Source organism: Amia ocellicauda, chromosome 1 (genome assembly GCF_036373705.1).
Source record: "Amia ocellicauda isolate fAmiCal2 chromosome 1, fAmiCal2.hap1, whole genome shotgun sequence".
NCBI classification, from domain to species: Eukaryota; Metazoa; Chordata; class Actinopteri; order Amiiformes; family Amiidae; genus Amia; species Amia ocellicauda.
In genome coordinates, this window is record NC_089850.1 from 41,725,080 (window position 1) to 41,742,987 (window position 17,908).

A 17,908-nucleotide genomic window follows, 5' to 3' on the forward strand; every position below is an offset into this window, starting at 1 on the left:
ACCCTGTTGGTTTTTGTTCCAACCGAGCTCTCAATTACTTATTTGAACCTTAATTGAAGTAATATCCTGCTTAGATTTGACTTTTTAAATTGTGTAATAAAAGAGTTAGTTCTTTAATAAGTTATTTATACATTGATATACTTAACTTAAAACCCATACTGTTTAAAATCATTAAGTGTTCAATTAAGTAATTGGGAGCTCAGTTGGAACAAACACCAGCAAGGTAGGGGGTCCTCCAGGACCAGGGTTGGGAACCACTGGTTTATACTGCCACATTGGAACAGATATTGAAAATGCATTGTTTGCTCAAGTTAGAGGAGTCAGAAATTCTACAAAACTTGGAATTCTCACACAAATAACACTTTGCCTTTACTTTGTCAAAGCCACTTCAAAGGCCAGGAAGAACACCCTCATTGTGGGTCAAGGGTGGAAATCAGGGTTGACTTTGGGCATGCTGATGAAACCATCCCATGTGCTGGCTCAGTGCCACCAGCCCAAAGAAGACCAGCCTCCTGTTTCAATCTAGAAGAGGTCAAGTTTCTGAACTGTGAACAGTAATCCTGAAAAGATGCACTGGTTGGCACAATCCCAAATGGTCACCTTTAACCTGCTCTTTAGTATCTGCATATACTCTACGTATGCTCTTGAGAAAGTTGAGGCATTCTCCTAAATTAGAGATGCACCCCAAGACCGTCTGCAATAGATGTGAAAATGATGCAGTAAACTTGTCCTGATAAGGGTGATGTGGTATTGTTTTCCCCACCATTGCATCTAAGAGGAGACAGACACTCTATGTTGGGTATATCTGTTAATGGCATATCGATCAGTGAATCCCATCAAGCTGTAATGTGAAGGATCTTCCTGAATCATCATCCACGGCCAGGTTTGGCAGTGCTTTCCGTAATTCCGTGCTAATCTGAAATTAGTTGTTCTCACAATTCCATTACACACAGACACATATACACACACTGCAAGTGTAATGATATAAAATAGCCACCATGATACTTATCATGATTGTACTTGCAGTGCAATTGTACTTTGATACACTCAAAATCTGCAGACAATGAAAATAAAATAGAAAACATTTTTCCCCCTTCCTCCACTTCAGTGCAGATGGTTTTGGAAAGATCAAACAAGAACTCTCTTCCAGGGGGGTATTAGAAAGCTGAAAAAGGTCCATTCAGCCTTGTCCCTTGTGCTTTCTGTATTGCACTACAGCAGAGGCAACCTGTCAAATCCATCCCAGACTGCTCTTACGGCTGAGTGTTGTGAGAAAATGTGTTTTTATAAGTCTGTCCAAGGGCTAATAAAATGGAGTATGGGTGGAATTTGTAATACAGTCGGCCGTGCATTTTTGACATTAATGCTTTTGGTTTTACAATATTTCCAGACAGCCAATTCAAAAACTAGTTTCTGGGTACATTCATGGACACCCTGCTCCTTGTTTCTCTTGTGTACTTTGTGGTAGTGATGCAAGTACACATGGTTACATATAAATCAGGGCATTTCCTATACACGAGTGGCAAAGCTTACTGGCATTCCTACATGCGTTTAATTAACAAGCCTGCTATCAGCTCATGATACATTCAGTTGATGTTTCCACAGAACATTGGTGGTGTCTTTTCACTTCCAATATATACACATACTACACATATATCATTACTCTTAACAGTTTACAGAGAGCGGAGAAAAAACTAAGAACTCCAGGATGTATTGAATTGCTGTAATATTGCTATTTTATTATTATTCTACTTTTATGTATGATTCAGGCATTAAGAGTTTCGAACTAAACACCTTTTATTTATTACTGTATACATGACAGTATTCATATATTCACACACTGCACTTTTTTGTTCCTTTTACTGTCTGTTTTGATTGCCCATCTTTTGCCATCTCATTTGAACACAAAGCATCTTCAGGTGTTTTTTCTTTCTTTCTGTATGATGACTTGGCTGTTTCTTCCTTTAGTCCAGTTTAAAACAGGTGACCTTTTAAAACTTTTCATCCAGGAATACCTTATCCTTCCTGAGGTGATCTTTGGGTCATTGTTTGATTTAAATAGGAACCCGAAACATATATTTTCTCCTACTATAGATAACGACTAGTAAAAGTACAGCACCAGACTGCAGCAGTACCTCCACAATGCTATCTCTTCCTTCCTCTTTTCACTTTACTTCCCCAGTGGTGCTATATCAGTTATTTATGGTTTCAAATGAACATAACATTTTGCTCCTTAAAGAGTTAACAGTTATCAGTTAGTAAATAGTTAATTGGATTTTTGTGTGTGTGATTTGTTGTCAGAATTATGTTTCTCATGGGGGCCTGGGTGGCCTGTCAATACTTCCATCAGTCCTTGGATGTTGCCAGAATCCTCATGTTTTCTTTCTCCGACTTCAGTACGGTATTGCTTATTTTCATTCTTTCGTTCACCTTCAAGTCACTTGTTTTGCTGCCTGTCATTCCCCCCGTTTAATAGCAGATTGTCGGTTTTGTCACTTGAAGCCCTTGTATACGGGAATTTAATTATAGGCCAAGCCCTGAAGGATGTGTTAATTAATATACCTGTTTGATATTTCCTTTGTAAACTGTTGCAAAAGCCTCAAATCATAGGCCTGAATGAATGGACGCCTATGCAAAGTATTATTTTGTTGTTGTTGTTGTCGTTGTGTTTTTGTAATGTTTCAAGCGTAATTACAAGTTGATGACAGAAAAAGAGCTACAGAGGACTTGCCAACGTCAGTTACAGCTGCACTTTTGTTGTTTCCTTCCCTTGTGTGCAAACCTTTGGGAACAGCAGTATACCTATTTTTAGATGCAGTAGATCAGTACACACTGCTTTGTTTACAAAGTGCAAATGTTTCAGATGCTCATGTAATTTCTGTTTATGAATGCACTGGAGTTTAAGTACAAAAAACATTTTAATCTGAAGTGTAAAAATATGTTTTTGTTTTAATATACTACTACTACTACTAATAATAATAATAATAATAAAGAGGAGTCATTATTATATAATTATACCTTTGCCTTTAATAAAAACTAAAGATTTTAAATATGTGTGAAAAATAAATATCCCTTAGCACTGTGTATTTACAATATCCCCTCAACAGCTGCTGGTGAAATTCCAGTACTTTTGAAACTTACTTGTAAACCCATATATAGTCTGCCTGCTGGGTGTATGTATATCCCAGATGTTTTAGGTGAGTTACACTCTATTTAAAGGCATTTCAATGATTAATAAGGAGCATTTTAGAGTAAAAGAGCAGTTTAATGCAAAAGTATCCTTTCATTCCTGTTGTTGTAATGGAATTCAGTTCTATTGTTAATGGCCTTACATAACCGAGGCCAGCGTGGCTGTGTGTCTCACGTTGCTGATGAAGGTGTTCTGGGGCGGGGCGAGACACGTCTCTCTGTGACCTCCTGTAGACCCTGGAGAGCCGGGGCTTGGGGGGCCACTCCAGCAGTCACGGCAAAACCTCCATTCAGTCAAGCGACTCAAGGTTAACCTGTTTCACTTGTCTGTTATAAATGCATTAAAACATGTCATGATCATTACATTATTATTACTGTTACTTAAAGAAAAGCTTCCAATTGTCCAAAGATTGTTGATTGCTGTTATTTTTGGTTTTGTGTGTATTTGTCACGTAACACAATTTTGTATTGACACGGTTTTATTGTGTGCATTGATGATGGAACTTCAGTGTGGCTACTTATTTATTTTTGATGAAATACACATGTATGGCCTTTGAGGACATGAATAAAAATAGTGTTGCCTGATTTAGACACCTGGTGTGGAAATATAATGTGTGTCTTGTTCCCAGCTGTGAATGTGAATCTGGTTATTTTACTAATTATAGTGAAGATTGCTATCAAGCCTCACATAATGGTTGAGAGGATCTGTTCTTCACTTTACAGGACATTCATTGCAAATGGGAGAATTCCTGTACGTTCAAATTGTGAAATGCAATTCCTTTGCCTAGAACAATCATCCTGCTTTGGATTCAGTTATAAGTTGAGTGAGCCCCCAAGGGCATCTGCGTTTGCTATTACACTTTGTTATAATAAGCTACGAGGGAGGCAGCATTGCAAATAAAGCACAAAATAAAAATGTGTGGCCTTGGGATTGAAAATAGCCATGGAGAGAGAGCTCTCTGCTAAAATCAAGTTATACTATACTTTCAATCTACCTCAATTTCAAATTAATAGTGTGACATGTAAAAACGGCTTATCGTATTATAATAGTACGACATTAATATTCACTTTGTTCTTCATGTTTGAAAGTTGGGTTTTGAAAAGACACAATTTTGAATTTTATATTTAAAATGCATTTCCGCCACATCCAATTCAGGACTGAAACATCTGATCTGGGCTGATTATTGCCCAATACAAGGCAAGTGTGCAGTGCTATATGGGACACTGACTGACCTCTGGGGCATTAATTAATGAGGCTTTGGAAAGGGAGTTCAACAAAAGACGCGGCTGTTTCAACGCATTTATTGAGTAAACGTCTGGACTGGAGTCTGAGGTCGGGTTTCACGTGTTTTTCTTACAGATTCTTTACAAATGCTTATTTTTCTGTGCAATTGATTACTTTTCATGTATAAAGTAATAGAAAATGAAGTCCTGTTATAATTTTAACTAATAAACATAATTAAATGAGTGCATACAGCTAAACACAAAAACAAATCTGCTATTTTGTTTGTATAGTCTAATCCAACTATTTCACATTCAATGTCAAAGGATTGAAAAAAAGAAAAGTTGCAGTTCAATAAAAATCACACACCTTCAGAAAACAGCCCATAGATGTTTTATTATTTTAAACCACAACACAAGGAATAGTGCAGCCATGTCAGTTAGGGGCACAACACATGCTACAGGTAGAAAAAAAAATCCTTTACATTTTAAGTTCTTGCTGCTTCTTTTTATTTGGTGTTTGATGATAATATATTTTCAAATTCAATACAAACACTGGGCAAAGATATTCATGTAAAGTTTTGATTATACAAACGAACTGGGCATCTTTTAAGCAAGGAAGATGATTTCAGTTTTAATGATGCAGCATCCCGGAACTCAGTGAACAACTTAGAAATGGTTCCTCTCATCAGCACACACACTACCCACAAAGTGCCACATCGGTTCCTTACAAAATGAACTGCACCTTTATTTTAGGAGTACTGAGGAGACAAAGAAACAGCCTATTGTGCCATAATATCCACTATATGTCATTACAATTATGTGTGCTATTGATGTATTTCAAAAATCCTTCTTTAAAATATTCCACAAAAACATTGGACCTCCAGTACTAGAATGGATTCATTCGCAATGCTGTTAGATGCCCGGCGTCAGTTTTCACGTGACTAGGGAGTACCGCATCTTTAAAAGCATGGGGTTATATACAGTTTGCATGTTTAAGGAGGGGGCAGGGGAATAAAAAAGATTTACAAAAATGTTAATTGATAAGAATGCAATACACTTTGGGTAAAACTTTTATACCAAACATGTGGAATATAGGGGCTTCTTCTCATTACACCTGACTAAGGAACTGCATTCAAGGTTGTGTTTAACACTTGTTTGAAACTGAAAGACAGACAGAGAGAGAGAGAACAGTTTACACCTAATACAACGTTGCATTGCCCTTGGTTGCTTTTCCCCTTTTACACTGATAGTGATGGAAAACAGTGCCATTTTCATGCTGATATGCAACCTGTATTTGTTTATTTTTTATCAGACAAATGGCATGACATTTTCTAAGAAAAAATTGATAAAATTGTGTTCTAATGGATTATTCCCCAGTGTTTTATAAATATATGAAACTATTTGATTTGTTCCGTTTTCTTTTTGCTCATTATTTGTTGTGTTTTGTTTCTTTTTGCTCATTGGCGTTACTTCATTTCCAAATGATTTTGTCTTTGTTCTTGACGGGTATATACTTTCCAGGGATATTACATTCAATTTGGCTCGATTTTAGGATCTCTTGTGTGCTTGGCCACAGGCTTTGTTATTGTAACATTTTTTATATTTCATAGGTCAAACCATGGGCACGTAAGTAAGCACATTTAAATAGACAGGTGCTGTAAGAATTTTTGCAACATAGACATATTATTCATAAGGAAACATGCTCCCACAGTTAGTCAAATAATGGTTTAACGAATCACAAATATACATCCCATACAACAGTACTGTACTTTATTGAAGGACTTAGTGCAGTAGGACGTCTGTTCCTACTTGCTTTTTTTTCTTTTTTTTCTTTTTTTTGTTTTACTGCATTTCTTTGATAAAGCTTTGTCTTGTTTCAATTTATAGGATGCAAATGAGGAGAGATTTTAAGGCGGAACCTAAAGGCATGCAAATAAACTACATTTATATTCACCAACAGTACAAGCACATTTGGGAGAGGAGCAGGCTGATGAATTTTAGAATCCATCTCTGTGTCTGTCCAGTTCTAATTCATAGAAGAATGGATACATTGTCTTTTAGAAACAGTTACATTACCATGGGAATTTGGTTTCATTAACGTTACTTGGTATATGAAACACATAGCTAGCATCAGTAACCATGAACAATAAATAGTAGCATAATTCAACGCAGCACATTACTGATGCACAAGCTCCAGTGGGATGAGACTGTATGGAAATGACTTTGCACACTGTTCACATTTGGCAATAGTTTTTTTTTGTTTTTTTAAATAATATATTTATATATATATATATATATATATTGTATATATATTTTTAAAATTCTTTAGCAAATGACATTCTCATGCACACAAGTGTTTCAAACACAAGAAGCGAGTCCATTGAAAGGTAGTCCAAGCATTTTGTTTTCAGTGGAATTAGCTGCAAACTGAATGGAACATTTAACTTCTGTGCAGTCCATAGTGCGGCGGTGCGGCTCATTTCTGAATGTCACACTGCAGCAGTAATACAATGGAGGGGTCGCTCTTTGCAGCCTCTTTGAACTCATCCAGTGTGATCTGATCGTCGTTGTTCTTATCCATCTTACTGAAAATCTTGTCTACCCGCTGCTCAGGCGTGAGGCCGTCCTCGTTCATTTTCATCATGATGACAGTGCCCACCATTTTGTAAATAGCCTTTTCAAAGGGAAAAGAAAAGAATTTCATTTGTTGTTTACAAGTCATCAGAAACTGGCTGATGTAAATGTCATGCTTTATGGAACAATATTCAGCTCTTCACCTGGGACCAAACTGAAAAAAGTTGGTAAACGAAACAATCACCAATGAAACAAGAGAACACAAAAATATTGCACACAATCTCCAGCATGTCCCTCAGCCTTGAAGTCTTTGTAAATGTTTCCTTTTTTGACAAAATGTATTGGCATCTTATTAATTCCCTGATCTTACTAATTGCCACGTGATGCTAAAACTCTGACCTCTCTTTGCTTTCTATCTCCATCCCTTTCACCCATGGTCCAAACATGGTCAATTATTTCCATATTGAGAATAATTGCTCTAATGAGAATAAAATAAACCATAACTAACAGCAAAGGTATGGCCTGACTCTCAGGGTTGATAATTTGCATCAGTATTCATCCACTGACCTAAGGCAAGACACCTTATTAAATTGATCTATCATACGTGGAACAGTGCGTACACAGAACACATTTCTGAGCAGGTTGACTGCACTGTTAACCCTTATTAGTCTTATTCCAAGGCACAACTTAGGCAACAGTACACCAATTTAAATGCTACAGCAGCAGCAAATAGAAGTGCATTATCAATATAATATAATATAATTTTTTTGTTTTGTTCAAACCAGCAGCCTGGCATGTTTTTAATAAATTCCACACCTCTATAATCTCCAGCATCTCCACCCGTGTGATCTTGCCGTCGCCATCCAGGTCGTACATGTTGAAGGCCCAGTTGAGCTTCTGCTCGAAGCTGCCTCGTGATGTGATGGACAGGGCGCAGATGAACTCTCTAAAATCAATGGTCCCGTCGCCATTTTTATCGAAGGTTCTGAAGGCGTGCTGGGCAAACTTTGACGCATCTCCATAGGGGAAAAACTGCAGGGGAAGAAAAGAGCGGCGTAAGAGGACTCCTTAACTGATTCGCTCCTGAGACTCTAACAGACAGTCTCTCAGGGAAATGTTAATGCATATGTCGCATGCAAGTGAACTTATCACAGGGGGATTATTTCTTGCATTGATGATAACAAGGTTCAGTGTATTGTGGTCAAGTTTTATTCTGCTCACACTGACAATTCCTGTCATTGACAATTATTAAGGTTAGTGCTGGGCAGTGGCATTATTATTGTTTTTTTACTGTGGTAAGCTTTAGTCTGCATTCCACAGATAGCGTGCTATGTTTCAACATCTACTGCCAGCATTTTGGTTGAAGGGGCATAACTTTTGTTTATCAAGTAAAAACCCTGGAAAGCCATTGATTGTTGGATACTGGGAGCAAATACAAATCAAATTCGAGAGTTCAGTGCTGTTCTATAAACTTAATTCCTGCATGCTGTTGCTTACATTCACAATCAATCATTCCAAATCTATTCACAGAGTTTGCAGATCTTGCCACCAGGGAATGCTTCTTTATTTGCTGCACACAGAGTCTGATTCTGTGTAGCCTCTGAGAGAAATGCAAAGCAGGATGACACAAACTAACGCGGCTGAAAACTCAGATACGAGGCAGAACATGTCTGAGGATATGTGGCATTGTGTAAATGGTGTTGCCCCTCTAAGAAGATGTGTGTGATCTCTGTGAATGTGCCGGAACTTCATTTTGCTATCATATGTTACTGTTTGGGAGTTAACCGCAATGGACCCTGAGAGCAAACTTTGCTGATGCATTTTGTTTTGTGATGCCATTGTGTGATATTTTTACATCATTTTGTAATATTGAATAAGCTGAAGTCTTCATTCATTCATAGAAAAATAAATCTAATGTATAAAGCTGGAGGGGGTGCATAAAATTCATTGTGCATGGTTGATGGTGGCTACAGAATCTTTTAAAAACCTACTTACAACTGCTTGGGTAGTGTAATCAAATCAGAGGCCGTGTCAGCCACTATGGCAGGGAGTCAGTCTCCAGTCCATGAGGGCTTTAGGGTCTTCTGGGTTTCATTACAGCTTAAGCTCTCAATTTACTTACTTGATTTCATTATTTGCTTAAGTGGACATATTTAACATCTGTTTTCAAGGTCTTTTACAATTGAGCATTTCAAAGATGCGCATGATGTACAATACCAATAAAACATTTAAAGGCCTAGAGACCAGCAATAATGTCTAAATAATGAAATAATTAGACCAATTAAGCAACTGAGAACTGAACCAACTGTTCCATGTATTGCTTTACTTGTAGGTGGTAGTGACATTAATTTAAAGTTAGATTACTAATGGCACATGAGATAAGGAACATAATTATGACTTCCTTTTTCATAAAGTAAAACGTATTAATTATCAAGTCTGTTGACAGTCCTGCAAATTGCTTTTTAATGAGAAAGTTCTGTTACTCTCTGGAAGACTAGCTGTCCTCTTAATAAGGTACAGCAGGGTTAGGTACTTGGGGGCAGGAAAGAACAGTGTGTTCCAAAATAAAACCTGTTTTTAGGTAAGGAGGGAGTCAGAAACAGGACCACACCTGCTCATCTTACTTGTTTCTGATGATCAGAAACCAAATAGTCATAAGTGGAAAATTACACTCAAGAGAAATCTTAGAAGAGAATGTCATTTTTGCATATATATACAATTACATTACAGCATGAGAGATTATCCCTAATGCGAGAAGACAGAGACACACATTGCGGGATGCATGTGTTGAGAATTCACAGAACAAAACTTGTGGGAGTAACCCTACCTTTATTTCCCACACAGTCATAGTATCTCCCCAAAATGCCTACACTGTCTGCAAACAGACAAAAGGTTTCAGGAACCGTGCACATTAAATGCCATACACTAATCGCAATAAGCCTTAAAATACTGACGATCAGAAGAGGTGCTTCTACAGTAACTGTCACGTGTGATTCCTAGAGAATTTAACAGCAGCCTTCAGCTTCAGCATCCATTATTGAGCGGTCTGCATTGCAGAGGTGTGGATTGCAGTCAGACTGACTGAACACTCTTGATCTGAGCCTTGCAAAATCTTCAGAGGAAATCTCATCCCTCTTAACATGATTTGGCTCTCAGCCCATGCAGTACTGCAGACTCCACCAACACCCCCTTCACACTGAACACGTTTGCCTGCCACATTGATGGACGCGAACTGCTCCCAGCTCTACCAAGGGCACCACGGTTTCAACATTCAACACAGCAGACTTATGACATAAAATACTGTCATCTCGAAATGTGAAGCCCAATCAAAGCCTTTGGAAATCCTGAAGCCTGCGTTTCCCTGCGCTGCTTCATCACAAGCTGTCGATGTGTTATGCTTGGGTTGTTTTTTGATATCTTAGGAATACAGAAAACAACAACAAATGGTAATGTGGCAATAAAGAATATGCTTTCAATTATATGAATAAGTCTCTGTGGCGCTCAAATCCTCATCAGTGGATCAGATAATTTGTTAAATATTTTGTTCTGTATTAAATAATAAAAACACTTGAATGTGAAAGCATGTGGATGCAGTGTACAGTGCTCCAGCCCCAACAAAGCCACTGGAATTTCACACAGATTTATTCACAAATGCTCACATTTTAGATTAACATAAAAAACTGCTTTCCACACAGATGAGCAACTGAAAAGGTTTAATAAACGGATGCATAGTCATGATTTTTCAAACTCCCCTGTTTGGCCGCTAGAGGGAACTAAGTGAAGATATTGATCCGGTTGAACAAACAGAGAGGGAACTGGGTATGAAAAACATGATTGATATGGACAATCCAGAGCTGGTTAAACATTAATGAGATTTAGGCTAGTTCATCTGCTAATGAATAAAATAATAATTCTAACAATTACCATTTGTGAACATTATATATGTTATGGATGATTGTGATATTTAGAAGATACAGAATGGTATTTACTATGAAAATAAATGTTTCCATTTAAATATGTGATGCAAATCGGGTTATTGGTGCTAACCTGGCTTCCAAGTGCAATTAATTACACTCATTAGCAGTAATGTGCCTTTCAAAGAGAATTTCAGGTTTCATACTTAGTCCTGCCACTATGACAGTTGGCTTCTTGTGCATGCATGTTATCCTTGACCATTTAAGTATATAAAAACTGTTTTGTTTAGATTACATCTGTCCTTTCCATTTTGTGCTGGACAGTCCTGCAGAATACAAAAGATTTGTCTATGGTTGTGTACCCTGCTGACAGGACTGATTTAATGCTTCTCTCTTGCTTCCATTACTGTAATATAATCAGTTGTGAAAGCCGTGGATGTTATGTATAAAATTAAAATATTAGGGTTATATTTTAACTAAATTAGGAATAATAAGGCCAAGTTAGCCTCAGGAAAGATTCATGTGTACTGGTTCACCAAGAATCACATCTAGCAGCAAGCTGGTACACCTTCAAAATCCCAGTACTGAGCAGTCCCTTCCATGGCACGTGAGATCAGGCTTGAGTGTGATGCAAACTGCTTGATTCAACATGGAAAATGCTGTAGGTCAGTGGTTATCAACCCTGGTCCTGGTAACCCACTACCCTGCTGGTTTTTGTTCCAACCAAGCTCTCAATTACTTAATTGCGCCCTTAAAGTAATCATTTTATTACATTTGACTCTTCAAATTGTGTAACTGATAAAAATATGGTTTCTTAATAAATTTCCTTATGCAATTTTATACTTAACTTAAAAACCCTTCTATTTAAAATAATTAAAAGGCTCTGATTTAGGAAATTATTACTTCAATTAAAGATCCAATTAAGTAATTGAGAGCCCAGTTGGAACACAAATTAGCAGGGTAGGGGGTCCCCAGGACCAGGGTTGAGAACCACTGCTGTAGGTGACAGTCAAATCTACCTACCAAAAATGAATCATAACAGTGCTTTGATAAGAGGAAAGGGTGCTTAAAACATACTCAGACCCCTAAACATGAAGGTGCATATTGAAGAAATGCTGGAAGGGCAGTTTAAGTGAGCCATACAGATGCAGAATATGGAAGGCTAGTAGAAACAACCATATGAAAACTAGCAGAAACAAAATAATCCAAACAGTGTCCTGAGCATTGCCTACTGTGATGCATTTCACATCAGATGGGCTGAAACATCCCCAAGAGGACAAAAGAAAGACAGTGAGGAACACTGCTTTTAACACAGGAACCCCTTCAGTTCTCACCAGAAGCAAAAAAACGAAACACTGAGGACTTTGATCCAGGGAAATAACTTTTCATTTGATTTCAACTTGATCGACGTGGGTATGGGTCTTGTCCTGCAGAGTCTCTGACATGCGCACAAGTTAAAGTTTGACATCAGCTAATTTAAAAAACACCTCAACCTATCTCGTCTCCAAATGTACATATGTGACCACTTAATAAAGATTTTGAAAACAAACAATAATGTATGAGGGACTAATTAAACTAATTAGACAAGTTTCTGAGCAGCTGGTACATCCAGAGGGTAGGAAAAAGGGAGGAACATACTTTCGATTCTTAATTGTTTTAATATATATTTTTAAAGCTGAACATTTTTTATATAATGATGCAGGAAAGGCAAAACAAATGTGGCAGACGCATGAAACTTGCTTCCAGTCTTGACGAAACATGCACATATCACACACACACTTCTCAAAACAAAGCAAAAGCATCTCCCTCAGGCAGGGTCAATCTCTTTCTCATGTCTAAAATAGATTTTAAATGCTTTGCAAACTGGAGCAGGAATTGTGCTTGGGACTCACAAGATTTCAGATTTGCTGTACCACAATTCTCACACAAACACTCAAAACTGTGCTGAAGCCTTCATGGCAAGATGTGAAGCCTCCTCACAATATTAAAAATTGTTCCTTTCTATATTAGTAAGTAGACACAGACTTACTTGTTTCCCTTGCGAAATCAGAACTGCACCAAAACATAATGAGGAAAAAGGTCATGATCTGTCTATTTAAATGTCATCAATGTTTTATTTTTGTTGATGGTGAAATACACAAAAACATCCAACATGCACATAAGTATTTTTTATTCTGTTTTCTTTTAAAAGGAATAGGGGCGTTTCCTTCTATTGTTTTCTACTGGATCCATAGAAAACAACATGCAAACGCATTGCGAAAGAAATGTAAGCAATTAAAACACAGGTGAGCTTCTTGTGAGGCAGAAAAGCCAGCTTTTGTCTTAGTGAATGTATTGCTCTCCTCAAGATTAATGGAGGAACCAGATGGGATGTTATGATTTTTTTTTTCAATTTAATTTCCTGTCATCCTTACTGAAAAAATATTGTTGGTGGAATTAAATTGAGCAGTTGCTAGATTACCTTATGTTTTTGTTCTTACCCCACCCAAATAATATTAATACATTAGATTGCCTATTTGGGAAATATTTGGGAAATATTTCCTCCTTACTGCTTGCATTTGTTTTTTGTTTTTTAGAATGAACCTTTTTCTCTTTTGTGACGCAGATGATAAAAATCAAGGACAAGACAATACCTGTAACTCTCTATGCGGATATTTGTATGGCTTTTAAGTCATGCACATCTTAACGTATACACCTGATGTCACATGCCAGCTTGGAACCTGTCAGTTATTTTAATGACATTGTAAGTATTCAGTGGGTTGGGGTTTTTCATATTTGCATTTTCAAAAGTTAATATGAACGGAAATGGGGTTATTAGTGTGATAGCTGCCAAATGAGAACAGTAAAGAGTTGTGAAAGTGAGAGAGATGTCAAAGAGAGACAAGAGCAACACGACCTGCAGGGATACAGGAACAATGCAAATAAACTGCTTCGTAATTTAGAAACACATTTGTTCCAGCTAAATAGCAGCCTGTCCTACACACATACAGTATATACCTCAACACCATTTATTCATTTGCATACCCAGTCAGTTGACTTTTCTGAAAGAGACCATTTACAGGTTGACATGGCTGCAAAGACCTGCTGTCTTTTTCCCCCTCCATTTAAATACATCTCAGGATTCAAAATGTACGGGCTGTCTGCACAACAGACAACTGATGACTTTGAATGCCTGTGGTCTCAGAAGGCAAAAGAAAAGTAATTAACGCATAATTGGGTATGGGGTCTTCAAAAGTATTGCTGCCATGACAGATTGACAAATTAAGCATAGAAGGAGGGCATGCAAGCTCTTAACTCTAAAGAAGGGCAAATTATCTTGGTTAAACAGAATTGAAACACAATCAAACCAACCCTGCCGATATGGAAATTTGATCTTTGATTTGCAATGCACAAATGAAAACTGACTTTCTTACAGTGGCAGCCATATGCTCCATATGGTCTTACAGACCAGTCTGCTGTTTATAAGGCAAAACATTAAGCAATCAAGTAGAAATGCATGTTTTAGTGCATGTGTTTTTTAGTGTAAATCTGTCCTCTTATGAAACACTTCACATTAAATAAAAAGATTCTGGGCTGGTATTGGTTGGTTTGTTTGCCACAGTCCAAAACATGCTTTCAAGGGTTCTTAACTAATTCATGTCACTGCAGATATTACAACTGAGAGCAACTTTAGTGGGCTACATTTTTATATTTTTCAAACCTCATTTGTGTGAGCTTTTGCGGGAATGGCCACAATTAAATATTAATTGAGAGCTTAACCACAAAGACAAATCACAGGTTTGGGGCTCTTAAAACAGGCCCAGTCCTGAGGTACATCTGCCCCAATGTGCTTCACACTGAAAACAAATAAGAATACAATGAATAAACTAGTATCGCATATGCAATATGAAAAAAAAATCATATACCATATATTTTAGCATATTGAGGATTATGCTTCTCATTCTACATTTTACTTTAAACTGCGCTACAATTAGAATGCATATTCCCCAATTTCAGTGCATTGAATGCAATTTTACGGCTTAATAATAATTGAAAGAACTGTCATAAACATTTATACTTACAATACCTGCACAGTATCAGCATGATAGAAATGGGCAGCACTTACGTGCACTCCCTATTGTTTAGTGAGAGAGAAAAACTTCATGTTAGATAAGTTATCTGGATGTAGATCTATGAATAACTAAGCCAAGGATGGGTTCCCACAAACAGCTTAAATTGATACATTCCTCTATCATGTCAGTATTCAACAAAAGCAAACATAAGCTGTGTCTTAAACTTGTAATTTATGGGTCAATTGTAAAACCAGGTTTTGCTGCAGTGATCTACATAAGTAGATTATCATCAGGCTGTGAGAATGTGAGTGCAGATGGGACAATAAACTAATCAGGAAGCTATATGTTGGTGAGTGATGCATGTAGCAAATCCAAGGGCCCTCCAGTCACTTCTGAAATCACCTTTCTTTAAGTGGAGCATTAAAGCCTTCACAATCAGTGCACAAGCTGTCACTTCTCTTCCCCTATAACAGGTTGAGACTTTCTTGCTGTGCACACATTTTCTACAGTCACGGATTTAATGGAAGTCATTTAACAATGTCACACTAATACATTTTTCCCTTTTTCTGCACAGCAGTAATGCTATAGTTTATTTAGCCACATAGTGGGCAGGATATGTGGTTAACAGGTACTTTTGCAGACTTCTTAAAAAATTGATTTTGGAATACCTGTATTCCATCTGCATTAGTGGGTGGCTAATTAGGCAAATTAGGAAATGCCTGTTATACAGTAGATGTTCAAATGCTAGCTTCAACACTGAAAACACTAGTACACTGCTCAAAAAAATTAAGGGAACACTTAATCCACACATCGGATCTCGATGAACAAAATATATTAAAGATCAAAATCTTTACTGTACATTGTGTAATTTGTTGAGAACAAAACGACGTAACAACAGTCAATGGAAACCAAAATCACCAACCGATTGAGGGTTGGATTCAAACTCGCACTGAAAATCAATTTAAACAATTTAAATCACAGGCTGTTCTAACTTGTGTGAATTTCATCACGGCAACTCAATGTGACTCAGTAGTGTGTATGGCCCCCACGTGCCTGTATGCACTCCCGACAACGTCTGGGCATGCTCCTGATGAGACGGCGGATGGTGTCCTGGGGGATCTCCTCCTAGACCTGGATCAGGGCATCAGTGAGCTCCTGGACAGTCTGTGGTGCTACTTGGGGGAGGGGTCCTCCCTCCCCTCGCTGTCCTCAACTACCATCCTCTGGGGAGACTTCAACATTCACCTCTCCAACCGTTCCCACTGTGCCGGATTTCTTCCTCTCCTTCACTCCTTTAACTTCTCTCTCTCCCCGTCTCCCCCCACTCACAGGGCAGGCTGCCAGCTAGACCTCATCTTCTCTTGAGGCTGCTCCCCTTCAACACTCTCCGTGACACCCATGGACATCTCGGACCACCACTTAATTTCCTTCTCCCTGTCCCTCCCCTCCCTCCCCACTCCACCCACTCCCTCTGTCACATTCCACCGTAATCTCCGCTACGTCTCCCCCTCCACCCTTGCTTCCACTGCCCTCACTCTCTTACCTTCCATTGACTGTTTTTCCCATCTATCTGTCAACTGTGCTACCTCTTCTTTGTAATCCTTCCTCACCTCCTCCCTTGACTCTCTCTATCCTCTCACGTCTTGTCCTACCCGTCCCTGCCCTCCTCAGCCTTGGCTCTCTGCTGTTCTCCGCTCAACCCGAACTAGTCTGCGTGCCGCCGAACCAAAGTGGAAAAGAACCAAACTCCCAGCTGCCCTCGAAGTCTACTGCTCTCTACTGTCTACATTCTCCTCCTCACTCAGCTCAGCCAAGAAGTCTTACTTCCAATCACTCATTGAATCCTCTGTCAACAACCCCACGCAAACTCTACTCCACCTTCTCCTCCCTCCTTGCCCCCCCTCCCTCATCTCTCTCTGCTGATGATTTTGCCTCCTTCTTCTCCTCCAAGATTGCAGACATTCGCAGGCTCTTCAACAGTCCCCCCTCCTCTCCCATCACACCCAAACCGATCAAGCTTCCTTTTCTTCATTCTCACTTCTCTCTCAGATGCTGAAGTTTCTGCTCTCCTCCTACGTCACAAACCTACAACGTCTGCCGTGGACCCTCTCCCTTCTCGCCTCTTCCAAGCGACCGCTCCTGATCTTCTCCCCTTCATCTCCTCCCTCCTCAACTCCTCACTCCTCCCACATTTAAACAAGCTGCTGTCATGCCACTCCTCAAAAAAACAACCCTTGACACCACCTCTCCTCAGAACTACCGCCCTGTCTCCCTACTCCCCTTCCTCTCAAAGACTCTCGAGTGGGCGGTCCACCGTCAGCTCTCTGACTTCCTGTCCCAACACTCACTCCTTGATCTTCCTGTCTTTTCCCTCTTCTGACCCTCTCATCCCCTCTCGCATCTCTTCCTGCTTGTCTGCTATCTCTGTCTGGATGCACTCACACCACCTCAAACTCAACCTCTCCAAATCGGATCTCCTGTTTTTCCCCCACTCTTCCTCAGATTTTTTTGACCTCCCCATCTCGATCCCCTTGGAATCCACCACACTCTCTCCTTCTTCTTCTGCTAAAAATCTAGGAGTCACCCTCGATCCTGCGCTCTCCTACACCCAGCACATCACCACGCTGACACGCACCTGTAGATTCTTCCTGAGAAACATTCGCCGAATCCGTCCCTTCCTCAACAACTACTCGACTCAGCTGCTCGTCCAGTCACTGGTCCTCTCCTGCCTGGACTACAGCAACTCCCTCCTGGGCGGCCGGCCTGCCTGCAACTACTACCCGCCGCTCCAGCTCATCCAGAGCTCTGCGGCTCGTCTGGTGTCTCTCTGCCCTGATTCACACACGCTACTCCACTGCTCCGCTCCCTCCACTGGCATTCAGTTCAAGACATTGACTCTCACCTACCGCTGTCTCAACCACACTGCACCAAGCTACCTTCAGACACTCGTCTCTC

General features: G+C 39.2%; 2 protein-coding genes across 3 annotated transcripts in view; one reads left to right on the forward strand and one right to left on the reverse strand.

Moving 5' to 3' along the window:
• The window catches only part of smc6 (structural maintenance of chromosomes 6), a 32,446-nt gene extending 28,666 nt beyond the window's left edge, over positions 1-3,780 (forward strand). For both annotated transcript variants that reach the window (XM_066705556.1, XM_066705564.1), the window contains one exon: positions 384-3,780. The gene's annotated coding sequence lies outside the window, so the exon portion shown is untranslated. The remainder of the gene's footprint in view (positions 1-383) is intronic.
• Positions 3,781-4,781: 1,001 nt separating this feature from the next.
• The window catches only part of vsnl1a (visinin-like 1a), a 43,990-nt gene continuing 30,863 nt past the window's right edge, over positions 4,782-17,908 (reverse strand). The window contains exons 3-4 of the mRNA XM_066705576.1: positions 7,804-8,019; positions 4,782-7,087 (exon numbers count right to left, since the gene is read on the reverse strand). Of these exons, the coding sequence (XP_066561673.1) occupies positions 6,890-7,087; positions 7,804-8,019 (414 nt within the window). The 3' untranslated portion in view covers positions 4,782-6,889. The remainder of the gene's footprint in view (positions 7,088-7,803; positions 8,020-17,908) is intronic.